Raw genomic sequence first — 16,199 nt, 5'->3', positions numbered from 1 at the left:
ATTCTATGATTCTAAGAGTGGTTGAGCAGTGGAACAGACTGCCTCGGGCGGTGGTGGATGCTCCTTCGCTGGACGCTTTCAAGCAGAGGCTGGACGACCATCTTTCGGGTATGTTGTAGGGCTCTCTTTCGGCTGTGCTCTTGCAGAGTGCCGGGGGTTGGACTAGATGACCTGCAAGGTCCCTTCTGACTCTAACATTCTATGATTCTAAGAGTGGTTGAGCAGTGGAACAGACTGCCTCGGGAGGTGGTGGATGCTCCTTCGCTGGACACTTTCAAGCGGAGGCTGGACGACCATCTTTTGGGGATGTTGTAGGGCTCTCTTTCGGCTGTGCTCCTGCAGAGTGCAGGGGGCTGGACTAGATGACCTGCAAGGTCCCTTCCAACTCTTCACATTCTATGATGCTTTGATCGCTCTAAGGGTGTATAGGTGTTCTCTCCCGATTTATTTATTTAATTTATACCCCGCCCCCTCTGTTGAAGCAGGCTCAGGGCGGCTTACTCAGAATGTATTGAACAGATGAAGCATAGAATTTAATAAAATAGGGCTGCCAGCAATGTTCCCTCTAAGCCGTGGAGTCTTGTGAGCAAAAATTCTGCTTTGTGAGCTATTGGCATTAAAGTTTTGAGCAAGTGATTGGGCTGCTGCATAAATTAGTTTGCTCTGGAGCCATTCTTCCTGAGCTAAGACAAAAATGTGTGAGCTGGAGGCTAAAAAACTGTGAGCTAGCTTACACTAACTCAGCTTAGAGGGAACACTGGCTGCCAGGTCCCTCCTGGGGGGCGGGATTGCTTGCTAGACAGGCCCCTTACCTGCTGGCCTGGATCTGGTCACCAGGGGGACCCCACCCCCAAAGTGCCGGTATCGTGGGGACATGCCCGGCGCGATGTCACCCAGAGGTGAGGTCTATGTTTTCCCCCTCAAATGATAGCGACCCTTCCACCAACTTGCCCGACACAATGACATCAATTCCGGGTAACGTCACTGCACGGAGCGTCGAGGATGTCCCGGAGAGGGGCCGGGACTCCCCCGCTGGAACAAAAGTAAGACCTGGCGACCCTAGAATAAAATCACAATAAATATAAAATGTGACATAAAGTGCTAGTGTGGATCGTAGAGCGGAGCATTAGAAGCAACCAACATAAGCAAACAGTCAGCTAACGTCATAGTCTGGGTCATATCGGTGGCGCGCAGGCTGTTAATGGTGGCGATGGTATTGGATAAGTATAGAGAGACCTCCCAGTTGAGAATCAACCGGAGAGATGCTATAATGCAATTGAGACTATATTAGAAACTATATTAGAAAATTACTAAATACAATACAAAATATCCACCAAGTGTAATACAACAATAAAGTGCTTAAAATTCATAGAAAATTACGTTCTATACATAAGAGAATCACAATATATTAACAAAGTTTCCGGCTTGTGGCTTCGTTTCGATCCTAAACTTCTTCAGAAGTGAATTCTCTTGCATATAATACATATTGTGTCTCATGCATATTCATATCATCTCCCTTATAAATAAAAGCCGAATGGTGGTGGTACTTCTCTAGAACATTCCACATGCTCCAAAATCAGTTCGCTCTCTGATCTGTCATTCAGAGGGTCTCCCTATCCACTGGCTGCTTAGCCTGAGTCCTGCCTCCAACATTCTAAACAGTTTTGTAGTGTATGCTGACCACCACCGGGGGCCAGCGAACAGCCAGAGCTTGGCTCTGGAAGAACAATAGGGACTAGGCTCCTAGTCCCTCCACTGGGGAACCAATGGGAACCATGGCGGGAGATTCAAACCCACCAATGGTGACCAGCGGTGTGTCCCCAGGTATGTATATAGTTGGCCTGCCGGCCGGTTGTTCCTTGTTCTTGTTGTGTACCAAATAAAGCGTGCCATGCACCACGTTGTCGTCGGTCGTTTATCCATGCGGCAACCCACTACATAACAAATGAGAAACTGGAAGATTTGCTGTCAGTTTCGGAAGAGGTAGTTACAATTGTAGTACATTTAAGAACAACGACAAAAACAGAAAAATTGAATTGGCTGTCTTATTTTCAGGGGTTTTTTTTACATTTAATGTTTATTATTTAATGTTCAATATTCTCAGGCTTCCCAGAAAAACCACAGCATTTTCTTACTGAAGAACAAAATAATCCATTACCTGGCTTCCCCATATCACTTTATATTTGTAAAATCGTAAAAATATACTAGAACAGAATTTCCAATCAATTCTTTATGCTCCCTTGCCTATTAATATGCAGACCTTTCCCATTCAGATAGTATGGCCTGTTTTCAATGCTTTTGGGAAACAGGGTTTACCTCCCTCTTTTCCCACAGCATCGTGATGCATTCATGCTCCTCTCAGGTTTTCCCTAGCTTTTCTTTGATCTTTCCCACACCTGGTTTGCTGCAAAGTTTTTGGAAAGATCACAGATAAGCCTAGACTTCTGCCAGTCCTACCCACATGCCAGACCTTTACCCTGCCCTAGTCCCTGTAGCAGCCATTCCTCCACTGCCAGAAGGTGGCTTTTAAAAAACAACAACTGGCAATTGAATATTGTTATAACTATGTATCAGTTAGGTTCTCTGAACTCCCAGCTTTCATTTTTTTAAAAATAATTCAGTAGATCCTTTTTATTGCACAGATATGTCTTTCCTTTTATATCTTCTCAAAGAAAAGTGCTAAATACGTACTTTAAAAAAATGAAAGCTGGGAATTCAGAGAAAGACATATTGTTATAATGTAATAAGACTTCTTGTTGTTCATTCACACAGTCGAGTCTGACTCTTCGCAACCCCATGGACTTCATCACACCAGGCCCTCTTGACAATTTAAAAAAAAACCTTAAAAATCCAGAGTGGTCAGGTGGGGGAGGGGGGACTGGCTGCTGCCAGTGCCAACAGTCTTGGGGCATGGAAAAATCTGCCATTCAGAGGCCCGAATGCCATTGCACTGTATCAGCAACTGTGGCAGTTATGGGAAACTACACAAGCCTGTACATTTGTGGAAAATACCAGAGCAGAGGTCTCCAACTTGGTGCCCATGGCCACCACGTCTTCCACTGTGTTTTTAGAAAGTGGGCTGGTTATGATATAATGCTGACAGTGGCTTTATGTAAAGTACTTTACCCATACAAATAGCAGAGTGATCTTCTAAAAACACAGTGGGACTTGATTCTGAATAAACACAGTAGGGCTGCATGGCTAAAATGCTTCATGTACCTAATCTGAACTTCTGGTAAATTCATCAGATCTTCCCAATTTTCAGCATAGAAAAATTAATAAAACTTAAAAAAAAAAAGATCTTCCCAATTTTAAACTATTTTTATGATTCAGGTAGAAGTTAATAACATCACTACATCAAATCTTGTTTACTTTTCAAAAGCCATTTATGTTATCAAAATCCGGCCAGATTCTCTCTCTTACTGTGCACATGTACAAGGAGCTCTCACCAGCACTGAAGAAACATTTTTCCTTTCCCTTTTGCATGTGCTAGATGCCTGCAAAATGAAGACAGTACTGCCAGATGACAGCTAGCTCCATACATTTACTTATTTTGTGTGTATGCAAGAAAATATTTTAAACAGTATGCTAATTTTAAAAGGCATCCTGCTTAGCAGAGCTTCTACCTGAAATGTTGAAGAGTTATGCTTAATTTCACTCCAATTTTGTGGTTGGCTCAGCCTTCTGTGGCAGCCATTTCGTGGTTGTGCATGCCACCCTGTCACAATTCTGCAGGCACCCTCAGACTCAAAAAGGCTGGGGACTCCTGCACGAGAGCGACTAGTGAACTAAACACCCTTTCATACTTGCAGCTGGGTTGATCTGGCTACAATAGCTGTTTTAAGGTTATCTGATAAAGGAATCTTGTACTCTTGAAAACTCACCCCCCCTCCCCAAAATCTTGCTGGTCTTTAAGGTGCTACTGGACTCAAATCTAGCTCTTCTAGTACAGACCAGCATGGCTTACCCTGTGAAACTATGTTCTAAGGTTATAATGCATTTGACTAATCAGTTGATGGTATCTCAGGAATTTGATGGCTTTTTTGTCCAACACTTATGAAAATGCACATTTTACCCAATTATTATTTTGAGCACAAAAGACTTCCAATTTACCCAAGCATTATCATTAGTTGAAAACTTTTTTTAAAATGCCCAGAAATTGTCTATATAAAATCAAAAACCTTTTTTCTACCTTGGCTTAATTTTTTCTAAAGAAATAATGTTATCCATTTATGGTTTGTGTTTCTAACAGAAAATGCTTTTGTTATAAAACAAACCACATTCTTGGAAGAGTTAATATTAGCTATTTACCATGCACTGTTATGCACAGAACTTCACAGGATGTCCTCACGGTAATAATTTTTAAATGCCAAAATATAGTGATTAATCTAAGACTAACTCTCAGTAATCCAGTTTTTCCAGAAACCAGCATTAATATTCTTGCCAATTAGCCCATACTCAACCCTCTTATTAATTTATGTTCCTGAACCCTGAAGTTTATCAGCAGGGGTGGTGGTCAACCTTTTGTGTAGTTAAATACAGTGCCTGACCCACCTCCTCTTCTCCCTCCAGGTGTACCTGGCCTGCCTTGCTCTGAAAAACCTCTGGGCTGAGCCACCTATTCCCTACAAGCGGTCTTTGGATGAAGGATCTGTTGCATTGACCACCCTTTCCTCTTCCACCACCACCACCTCGTTTCCCAGCAATGTGGGGTACCCTGAGAACGTGGGTACTGCCTCTTACCCATCCACTCCTGTGCCCAACCGACTGACCTTAATGAATTCTGATGCCTAGGCAATTATTTATTCATGCAGTGAATAAAGAGAGAGAGAGAGAGAAAATCCATTGCTTTATCAGAACATTCATAATTTCTAATATATAAACTTGCCACTGCTAAAAACAGTATGAAAGTTAGAGGAACAAGAAATAAACAAGAGTGATGCCCAGGATCATTCTAAGAGGGAGAGGAAGAGAAAAGACAAGAGCCAGCCCACATGCTAAATAACATGGCTCGGCTTTGCAAAGTCAGGGGTGGTCACTCACTTCCTGCTCAACTTGTCCAAGCTCTTACTCAAATGTTGCAGCATATACCAGATACATCCCTTTAAAACCAGCACAAGCAGTCCAGATAGATGCACAGAGACCTTACAGCCTGAGAAGAGAACTAAGAAATACATGTGTGCAATTGCCACAGTACCATGCTGTGTTATCTCAGCTGAAAACAGCAGTATAGAGTTTTGCAGGCTAACAGGCCAGGACATCCATCCATAATAGTGCCAGGAAAAGCAGTCAGCTGTCAGCAACTGCTGCTTACCTCAGTCAAGGAAAAAACAGCCAGGCTTCTGCTGAGGAGTCCAGGTATACTCCTTCTCTTACTGGATTGATACACTCATATAAGACAGATGCTTATTTCTTTTAAGAAATTCTTCCTATATATGGGATTGTGTGGAAAAATTTAAGCATAGAGCAGGCTATATGCATGGGTTTTACCACAATCATGGTGGCATTTTTGCTAGTTGGTGACTGCCACAGGCTACATCACCCATCCACACAGATATTTCTCTATGCAGTCTCATTGCCACAGGCTACATCACCCATCCAATTCCACACAGATATTTCTCTATGCAGTCTCTTAGACAAAATAAATGGCTAGCTTAGACATGCGAACCACCCTACAGTGTCAAATTACCCATTAATGATAGCTGAAAAACATTCAGCTTTTCATAGCAAGTGCTTAACTTTCATAGCCAAACAGTTGGAAAACAATATATTTTTAATCATTATATACAGAAATGCTGCTGAACAAATGTTTGAAATAAACTCTAACCCTGTCAGTATACCCTCCTACAATAAGCCACATATAACTAAAACCAAAGCCTTGGAGATTCTCTATAAAATTAGTAGCCCAGCTTTTCTTTTTTTTACAATACTTTTGTGCCTTTGTAGTTTGAAAGAAAACCTGAGGGACCACATTTGATGTCTTAACTCATCCTCACCCTCTCCAGTGAGAGAGGCTGTTCACATGCAAGCAGCCTTCTGCATATTTTGCAAGTAAAGATTTGTATGTTGATACATATCCCCACTTGTGTTGTGATCTGAGCCTCACTGAACTGGCAAAATGCATCTTTTAATACAGTTGAAGAAGAGTTGGATTTATACCCTGCCCTTCACTCAGAGCATCTTACAATTTCCTTTCCCTTCCTCTCCCCACAACAGACACCCTGTGAGGTAGGTGGGGCTGAGAGAGCTCTGAGAGAATTGTGACTAACCCAGGGTCACCCAGCTGGTTGCATGTGGAGGAATCAAACCTGGTTCTCCAGAGTAGAGTCTGCTGCTCTTAACCACTACCCCAAACTGGTTCTCTTGAGAATGTGTATCTAGGGACATTTTGGACTACAGATAGATCAGGACCAGAAACCAAAATTAAAAAAAGGAAATGCTTGACTTATCGAAAAGAAAAACAATTATACTATTCTATTGGTTCAACTGATTTTTTTAGAGGACTGGTAATTCCTATCTGTTTCACTCCTACTAGCTAAGATGCATTAGTTTGGACTGACTTTGCAGACACAACTTCTTCTCTTGATTCCCCTTAATGTTTAGGCATGCATTCTGCTTCCAAGCAACACCCATGACACAGGGTTAATATGTTGCCTTGAGTTTGATATTAATCAGTAAGATTTCCTTTACCATGAATAATTCTAATTATTTCCTAAAGTGTTTTTACACATGAGACTTGTAATGGTTCATGCTATAAACCTGTGCACTGTTAAATAGGAAGTAAACCTAACTGAATTCAGTGTGATTTGTTTTCAAGTGACTACAAATAGGATTGTGCCATAAATCGGTAGCCTAGAAAGTGTTTCTTTTCAGTATATTCCATATTCCATCTCACATGGGCAACACCCACAGATGACATGACTTGCTCTTGGACAGGCTTTTTAGTGTCATGTAAAAACACACACAAATGTATTATTTGCTAAGACATAATGTTGCTGTCAGGTGGTGTCAGAATCACATAACTGTGGCAGCCACAGAAAATGTTTACTGTCTCAACACAAGCATCTCATGTAAAAGAAGTCACAAATGAAACGCAGACACAATTCTAATCGAAATCAAAACAACCACAGTATGAAAGATTAGCATGGGAAATACAAACAACCACACTGAACAGAGAAGCACAAAGATGACAATACAAGCAGGCAACAAAAAATTATTTTTATTTAAATTCCCATCCCTCCCACAAAGGCACTAATTAGTGGAGAAGGGGGTAGTTTGTTTATTTTTCTATTTCAAGTGGATGAGGAAATAATCATCAAATGTACAGGATTCAGGATTAAGAGACAATGCTTAAAGGAGCAGATCTTCACTTGTCCAACTACTCTTTTAAGAAAGTGAGACTCCAAAAACCACTGCCTGAAGGAATCTGAGATCAAATTTGTGTTTCCAGCTGGTTATTCAAATAGCATTAGGCCCCTTGCAAAAAGAAAAAGATTTCTTAGCCGTTGTCAGCATAAGATCCAAAACATGAATCCAAAGTGAGAGAAGATGCCCAGTTTTCTTTAAAAAGAAAAGAAAAAAGTGTATTTCCTACCTGTGCTGGTTCATCAACAAAATAAGAAGAGCCAAGAGCAACAGAAAGGGAGGAACAGAATGATCAAAAAGTTTTGAGAAATCTATACACTAAATTCATATCCCGTCTCACCCCCATCTGTATCAGTCTCTTGAACAAAAGGACCATCATTGTTTTGTCCCAAATCACACTCCCTTAGATAAAAGTTCACGGTCAAGAACAGACCAGCATGTGACTAACATGGTGGTTCATTGTTTTTAAAAAATCAGAACTGCATGTTTTTAACTTCCTGTGATGATTCCCTTCATCCTCTTCCTCGATCAAAGGATTTTGTCGTGGTCTCAGTACTATGCTGGCAAACTCAGTTTCTTGCCCTTTAGAACTGAAGGAGAAAGAAAAAGCATATATGAACATTTTAGGGAGGTTGGTAGGAACCTTGCCCACTACTGAAATTAAACTGCCTCTGAGAACAAAAATCTATTAAGCAAGAGCTTTATACCAGGCACCACAAAATACCTGGTCATATCTGCAAATTGTACCTTTACTTTCAAATATGTATATACACCAAATATAAACATTTTAGACTTCAAAAAAGCAGACACAGACTTTAATATTTAATCAAGAAATTTTGATGCCTAAGTAGGGCAGAAAATCCAAATGACTCCACTACAATGGTAAAAATATATTAATATAACTACATAATTGAGAGTTTGTTGCTCTTTAATGGTCTCCCCCCCCCAGTGTTCTGAAACAGCAGTTTCATTGTGCCTAATGACAAGACTGCTATTAAATTCCACAGGAATAAATTCTTATAAGGTACACTTTGGACTGTTCAAGTTATTTATCTGAAACCGTTTTTCCTTGTCTCAGGGAGGAAGATAACTGAACTGCTAATTAATATGTTGCCACCATACAATGAGTATTTTAAAATTTAATTTTATAGACTGCTTATTCCAAAAGTATTCTCATGAAAGTACTCACAAGTTAATTAAGAGGTATATGCCCACAAAAGAACTTCCGGTTCGACCTGCTGTAGAGTGCCCTCTAGTGACCTTTAAATTAGCTGCATCTCAAGATAACATTTCTGATTTTCAGCAACTACACACACACATACACGCTTCACAGAGAACTTAAAAGTCTTCAATCCCCAAATCCCTGCTCATTCTGACTCCTACCCATCTCCTAGAAAATGAAGAGATGCTAGTTTTAAAGTACCTTTTGTAATGTAGAGGTAGAAGAAATCACAATAGAGTACAGTTTGCACCAAGCCAGCCACAATGGCAATTAGGTCAAAGAAGCCCTCAAACTGATAACGCCAGATCCAGTTGAACAGATAGAGAGTGCGGTAGACACCCAAGGCGAAGAGATAGTGACTTGTGATGGTCTCTGCCTCACCCGTCTTACTAACCATGAAGAGTTGTGGCAAGATAGCCACTGACTCCAGGTAGATGGAGAACGTCCAGAGAATCTAGAGGTGAACAAGAGAAAGAGTTTTTGATCGGCAAACATATTTCTGATAAGGAAGCATAATTTAGGGGCAGCTTATAATATCCAAAAAACATGTGCTGCCATCACAGCGGTAGTCTAAACATTTTTACTTCTAAAAACATTTATATCCTGTTTATCCAAAGTTCAGTGTGGCTTATAAAATAAACATTTTAATAAAGAGCCGTGATTAGGATTTGCCACTTTTAAAAAGGCTAAAAACAGTACTGGGGGTTAGCTCTTCCCAACCTGTGTTGTTTTTCCAGGCTCAATTGCCGTCCCCTCCCTCCAGACAAGTAATCCATCTAGGTCAGCATCCTGGCCCCACAAACCAGAAGCAGGGGCAATTAAAAGTGTGGGGGGGAGCTGACATTGGGCAAAAGGCACATAAGGAAAAGAGTTAATCCCCTCCCCTTGTCTGGTGCCCATTTCAAACCTTCCCCCTGCCACGAAAAAGAGTTAACCCCCTCCCCTTGTCTGGTGCCACTGTGCCCATTTCAAACCTTCCCCCTGCCACACGCCTTTTGCTTTTGGGCTTTTTAAGAAGGCATTCACACAGCAACAATTCCCCTTTTTCCAGTCATTGCTGCTGTGAAAGCAGAGGCTTTTGCAATGGCAATGGAGCATCCACCTGGGAAGAATTCTCTATGCTTCCTTGGGATCCCCTTGTGCCCACCATTCCCCCCCCACACACACACTGGAACACTTTTTGCCAGCTTAAAATAAAGTAGTAGCTCTATTGCTATAGTATTATGATGCTGTAGCAATAGAGCAACTACTGATTTTTTTTTTAAGCCTGGAAAAAATCCCACAAGTTGCATAGGAGGGGGGAAATAAGCAGGTGCAAGGGGATACCAAAGGAAACTGGAACCAATGTGGGTGGGGAAGTTAAAAAAATCGGTAATGTCCTGCCCACATGGGCAAAACTACTTTGACAGGGATCCTTCTGGAAACACCGTGCCAAGGGAGATTTGGGGAAAACTGCAACAAAGCAAGGGAAAACCTGGAAGGTGGATGATTGCTTGATGGTGTTAGGTGGATGCAAAACCACCCCCCCCCCAACAACACACTCCAGTTTGGGAGGGAGGAGAAAGCAAAACATCCACATGGAAGCTGCCTAAGATAGGCATGAGCTTTCTGTGTCATTTCTCCCTTCCATCCTGTTGCAGAAAAGTTGACTCTTGCTTTAAGCCATCCACCATTGTAAAATGTATTTGATGAATACTCTAGAGATTTAGGGTATTCTGCACCAGCTCATTTGCATGTGAATTTGTCCCTGAAAATATCACAAGGGGCTGCTGCAGCCTGCAACCTGTTGGCTCACCATCTCTGTTAGCATCCTAGTGCCTCATTGAAGAGTACCACCAACCCCTACTGGGGTAAGTATCCTGAGAGGTCCCTCTTTCCAGTTGTTCCCTTGCCCCACACCTCCATTAGCACAGACTTTCCCTATGCCTCCATTATCAGACTTTCTCCTTTTTAAAAGACGGTTGACTGAGCGGTAATAAACCAATCCACCCCCCCCCCCCCCCCCTCTCTCCTTTCCAGCTTTCAGGGCTCTTTCTGATGTTTCACAACACCAGCTTTATCACAATCTCCCTCCACCTACCCCTCTTGGAGCTGATTTTGCATAAATGCAGTTCAGTACAAGTACCTAAAGGCAACTGGACAAATCAACACCATTTTCAAAACCAAGATTAAACCCCAGCCTTTAATCCTAAGAAGAGACAGCACACACCTAGGGAACATGCAGGTAACCAGAACAAGTAGCAGCCTGTGGAGATATGGTGGAAAGTGGCATCAAGGCCAACTTACAGCAGCCCCAAGTCAAGAGATGAACAGAGGTAGATTGCCATTGCCTGCCCCTGTGTAGCAACCCAGGACTTCCTTGGTGGTCTCCCATTCAAGTACTAATTAGGGCCAACCAAGATTTGAAGAGAGATATAGCATGAGAAAAATAACATGTTTAAAGGGTCTCTGGTTCCTGGTACCAGGAAAGACCTTTCTCTGTCTGAGACCTTGGAGAACAGCTGTCTGTCAGAACAGGCAGCACTGAGCTCAATAGAACAAAAGTCTGACTTGGTATAAGGCATCTTTTTATATTTACATGATATCCCGGCATGACAGATATACTGAGAGGCACCTGTCATTTGGATGGCATGCTGAAATGTTGTCACCAGTTGAGACGAAGAAGCATTTTTAGGAGTAGGATGGGGAGCAGGTGTCAGGTTTTGTTGTTAGTGACAAAGTCTTTGTTACCTCTAGGGGAGTGAAATCATGGTTCACTAGGAAGGCTAACACTGCTGTGGGAATAACCAGAAACTCCACCCGAAAAGTATCATGGTTGCCATCGTAGGTGGCTTTGAATTTGCTATAGATCATCCACACTGTGGCATAAGAGCACGCAATGTAAACCACCTAAAGGAGACAAAAACAGATCAAAAGGAATCACTGAGGAGCAAACTATATGCACCCATCCCCCCACTGCTTACTAGCTAGCTAAAGTATTCCTTCACATTTTGGGACTCCCTAGGAAATCTGACCTCAAGATTAATATGCCCCTCTGCTAAAACAAGTTCTTGTTTATACCTCTGTCTTCTAGATTTGAGTGCCCCCCTTAGCTTAACCAACCTCCCATCCACCCAAAACTGTTTACACATAACAAGGGTATTTTCCACGGGGGGACAAGTCTTGTGTTGTTTCCCTATTGCTGCTGTGGCTGCTGATACAGTGCAGCAGCAATGGGCCTTCCACTTAGCAGGTGTCTCTGCCCCAGTGGCCTGGCAGGGGCTATCCCCCTCCCCATGCCACCAGGGCTTTTTCATTCAAAAGAAAAATTGGCAATTGCATATCATTTTATTGTTGCATTTACTGTTATATCATTATATCACGTTCTCCGACATGAACCTTTCATTAAAAACAGCAAATTTCTAGCCCCTTTTGTTGCAGAGATATACCTTTCCCCTTACATCTCCACAACAAAAAGAGTTAGAGACTTGCTTTTTTAAAGATGAAAACTGGGAATTGAGAGAACCTGACACACAAATTGTTATAAAGACATGATGATATTCAATTGCCTATTAAAAACCAAAATGCCCCTCAGTGGCAGGGGAAGGAAATGGATGGAGCAGAGAAAATGGCTGCTGCATAAGCAGGACCAAGAAGATACAAACTGTCCCATCCACAGGTTTTAATGTAATTGTTTCTGAACCTTAGCAGCACAGCAGATTTGGGAAGCATTGGAGAAAAGCTGGGGAAACCCTGGGAAGTGCACAAATGAACTATGATGCTGTGGGGAAATGAGGGGGAAAAAACACTTCCTAGCAGCACTGGACCCGGGACAAAAAGCCTGTGAGGAATTAGGCTCTCCACCCCCCCCACCCCCCAATTAAACTGGTGCAGCTTTACTAGCCCAGCACTGCAAAGCACCTGCCCATTCCAGCTGAGTTTTCAGTACTAATCATATGGCATTGTGTGTAGTATAGCCAGGAGATCCTGTCTGGCAGCTTAAAGTTCTAGCTCTTTTAGTGTTATGGCGAGCTAGACTTATTTTGGGGGCTGAGAGAGCTCTGAAAGGACTGACCCAGGGTCATCCAGCTGGCTTCATGTGGAGGAGTGCGGAATCGAACCCAGTTCTCCAGATTAGAGTCCACCACTCTTAACCACTACACCACGCTGGCTCTCTTTACTGTCTTTAAAAGTTAAAAAGGTAAAGGTTCCCTTGCTCGAAAGCCAGTCGAATCCGACTCTAGGGTTGCGGTGCTCATCTCAGTTTCAAAGCCGAAGAGCCAGCGCTGTCCGAAGACGTTTCCATGGTAATGTGGCCGGCATGACTAAACACCGAGGCGCACGGAACGCTGTTACCTTCCCACCGAAGTGGTACCTATTTATCTACTTGCAATTTCTTGCTTTCGAACTGCTAGGTTGGCAGGAGCTGGAACTAGAGACGGGAGCTCACTCCGTCATGCGGCACACTGGGGTCTTGAACCGCTGAACTACTGACCTTCCACAGCCTGCAGTTCAGCGTCTTAACCACTTGAGTTAGGGGGCTGTCAAATAATTGACCCTTTTGAGTGTACTGCCTTGCTTCTAACATTTTATTCGCATAAGATTATGCTAGCTTTCAGCTTCTCCAGAACTACTCCGAAGCCAGAAAGCCACAAATAATGAAGTACTTTGTATCACACAAAGGTTTGTTTACTCTTCTACAAACGTTTAAGCGTTCTTATCCTCTGCAAATGACATGGCAATAAGTGTCCATACCAAATCATTCTTAATAAAGTTAATTAATATATTCAGTACAGAACCCCAAAGAACGTTTATGGGATAGGAAACATAATAGCTTCTCTTGATCTAACAGCTAAGAAACAAATAAATTAATATGACTGGCTGCCTATATACTCTCCGGCCACCAATTGTGACACCAAGTTAATTCAGGCAAAGCTTGGCCTAGAAGAGTAAGCTCTGATGATGAGGCCTCCTCTCCTGTCTGAGCATCTTCCTCGCTATCCTATCACACTCTCTTTCTGTCCAGTCCCGAGTCAGAGTCAGACTTATCCAGTCCAGCATCAAGCCTGTACCTTCATGGATGTGTTGTACAAGGAGATGTAGTTGGTAAATAGATCTAGGTACCGAGTGGTGAAGACAATGGCAAAGAGAACTTGGCTCTTTCCAGAAATCCCTGCATAGAGAAGCAGAGGGCAGTGAAATTCACACATAACCACAAGGGAAAGATGGGAAAATCTGTGAAACAGGTCTTCTTGGGGGCAGTGGCCCAGAGGAATCATCTGTCCTCAACGATCCCCCCCCCCCAAAAAAAATAACAACAACAACACAGAGCTGGGATAGATTCATCATCAGGATTTATACAATCCACTGCTAATATATCATGAGGCCTACTTTAAGAGATAATCCACGGCCTTTCCCAGTTCTGCACAGCAGGGAGAAGTCTCCTGCTCAGACTGACATTAGTCTGGTGGCTTCCCTACAGCCCACCCTCTTATTCTGTATGGAAACTGGCATCATTCAAGCAATCGTGAAGCCTAAATATTCCATCTTCCACCATGTAGAAGACTGAGAATAGTAAATGCTTTATCCAACCCAAAGTAATTTTCACATCCTCGCGCATCCCTTTACACAGAGACAACACAGTTCCCCGCAAGAGGCCTGTTACGAAATTCCACAAGTTTCATCCACAAAGGGACAAAATTAAACTTCCTGTTAGATTCCCATTTTGGACACTTTCTTCCCTTTTTCCACGTTACAACTACCGTGCACGTACACTCACCCCCCCTCCACACTCACCCCCCTTTAAATAATAAAATGTATCTTATTATTTTTTTTGTATTTTTGTACTTTTTTATATGTGTGTACATGTGTGTACACTTGGAAGTCATGGCGACCTCTGGAGACTGACCCCTACTGGGGGCCTGGAGGATATTTAGAGAGGTGGCTGAATAAAGCCTGGCCTCCACCCTGCCTCTGGTATTTCAAGGAGGTCTCCCATCCAAGTACTTGCCAGAGCAGACACTACTTAGCTTCCGAGATCTGACGAGATCAGGCTTGCCTGGACTACCCACATATCTTTTATTTAAAGAGTATTGCTGTAAAAACTGAATGCACCCTACAATAACCACACTTAAAGTTTCCTGCAACTAAAAGTTCTATCCCCACACTTAGTCACAGGCTTTAATAAAGCCAGCCTCTGCCTTCAAGAAAAAAAGACAGTGTCTCCGAATGCAACTTGTGGGCACGGTTAAATACAAAATAAACTCCTAACTTATTCCAACAAAGTTTCTTCAGTTTTATTTAAACATTCAAGATGATGTTAAAAGGAATGTTTAAATCTGATCTCTTGAGATTTTTTTTCAAACTACCACCATTGTCCTAAGTATATGAATACATGATAGGCCCTGTAAGGCTGTGATCCTGCGCACACTTACCCAAGAGTAAGCTCCATTAAGCAAACACATAAATGCTTCTGAGTCAGGATGCATAGGATCAGACTGCACAGGTCCCCAGTTTGAAAGGGAACGATTTAGCAAAGAAAAGGCCTTTGCAAATAATAATTTTTGTGCAACCAGCCTCTTAAAACCCGGGGGAGTTTATTTTTCTATAGATAACCAAGCACATCTTGTCTCCCTCGAATCTGTCAGTGCCAACTTTAAAAAAAAAATCCCAAAATTAATTTCCAAGTTGGGGTGAGGATAAAAACCACAGCAGCGATATATCTGATAATTCCATTAATTTGGGTTCCTGAAACAAATATTTAGAAAAAGGAAGGAGTGGAGTTAATCAACTGCTTAAATTCAACAGCTTAAAAAAAAGTTAAAGCCAACTCATCACTTTAAAGGACTACTCAAGAGAATGGGAGGGAAGAAAGGAAGAGGAGGAGGAGGGGCCAGTGAGCCAGTATTACAAAGCGTAAATTAGTCAATTACAGATTGGCTTAGAGACGATTCGACACATTCATTGTGTGTGATCACCATTCTCACACAGGGCATAATGGGCATTTTACATTCCTGTGGAAAGCTATAACGGGAACAGACAGAGCAGCCTCCTGTCTTACCAGCACATGATCTCGTCTTCCAGATCTTCAACAGCAAGATGATTATAGCTAATAGATGAGATATGTCTCCTAGGAAGCGGAATATATTCATCGTTTTCCGGGCGTTTAGTAGAGAGGCTTGCTTTAACTTCCCAGTGGGAAATCTGCAGAAAGAGTGGGAAACGGCGGCGGTCCGGAAAGGAGCAGATCCCCGGTGGATGGACGGGGTAGCGTGCGAGGGAATCCTTAATTTTGGTTTTCTCCTTTTTGATCCAAATCAAGCTGTGCGGTGTGTCCGTAAGCCTAAGGAGGATGTCTGGGAAGGAAGGCCCCAAAAGGGGGCGGGGAGAGAGGAGGTTTTCCACACCCACAGTGGGGCCGGGTTTGCCGCGGAGAAGGGAGGGGTCGGGGATATGAATGGAAAAAGCGTGGAGGAGCTTGGCTCGCTACGGTCAGTGGGGGAGATCAGAGCTTGCCGAAGCGTCTGGTGTAGGAAGATCCAAAGTTTCCTGCAAACAAAAATCGCACGTGCACATAAACATTGTGGAGAAATGATCGCAGTACTTCGGCCTCCTATTAAAACGGGTTTGAGAG

The 16,199-nt window shown here is 42.6% G+C and overlaps 1 protein-coding gene across 1 annotated transcript; it reads right to left on the bottom strand.

The window, feature by feature from the left end:
* Positions 1-6,820: 6,820 nt before the first annotated feature.
* Positions 6,821-15,939, bottom strand: KDELR1 (KDEL endoplasmic reticulum protein retention receptor 1). The gene is made up of 5 exons (XM_015414404.1): positions 15,627-15,939; positions 13,639-13,739; positions 11,318-11,476; positions 8,789-9,041; positions 6,821-7,955 (listed from the first exon to the last, which is right to left on the bottom strand). The coding sequence occupies exons 1-5, from the start codon at positions 15,715-15,717 to the stop codon at positions 7,921-7,923; spliced, it is 639 nt and encodes a 212-aa protein (XP_015269890.1). The 5' UTR covers positions 15,718-15,939; the 3' UTR covers positions 6,821-7,920.
* Positions 15,940-16,199: the final 260 nt, after the last annotated feature.

Source organism: Gekko japonicus, unplaced genomic scaffold (genome assembly GCF_001447785.1).
Source record: "Gekko japonicus isolate JY-2015 unplaced genomic scaffold, Gekko_japonicus_V1.1 scaffold243, whole genome shotgun sequence".
Classification (NCBI taxonomy): Eukaryota; Metazoa; Chordata; class Lepidosauria; order Squamata; family Gekkonidae; genus Gekko; species Gekko japonicus.
This window is presented reverse-complemented; position numbering and strand designations above follow the sequence as displayed.

Coding starts and splice junctions, on each gene's coding strand:
- KDELR1 (XM_015414404.1), bottom strand. CDS start 15,717: ATGAATATATTCCGCTTCCTAGGAGACATATCTCATCTATTAGCTATA. Junction 13,740..15,626: donor GAAGACGAGATCATGTGCTG/GTAAGACAGGAG, acceptor TTCTCTATGCAG/GGATTTCTGGAAAGAGCCAA. Junction 7,956..8,788: donor CTACCTCTACATTACAAAAG/GTACTTTAAAAC, acceptor TTTCTCCTTCAG/TTCTAAAGGGCAAGAAACTG.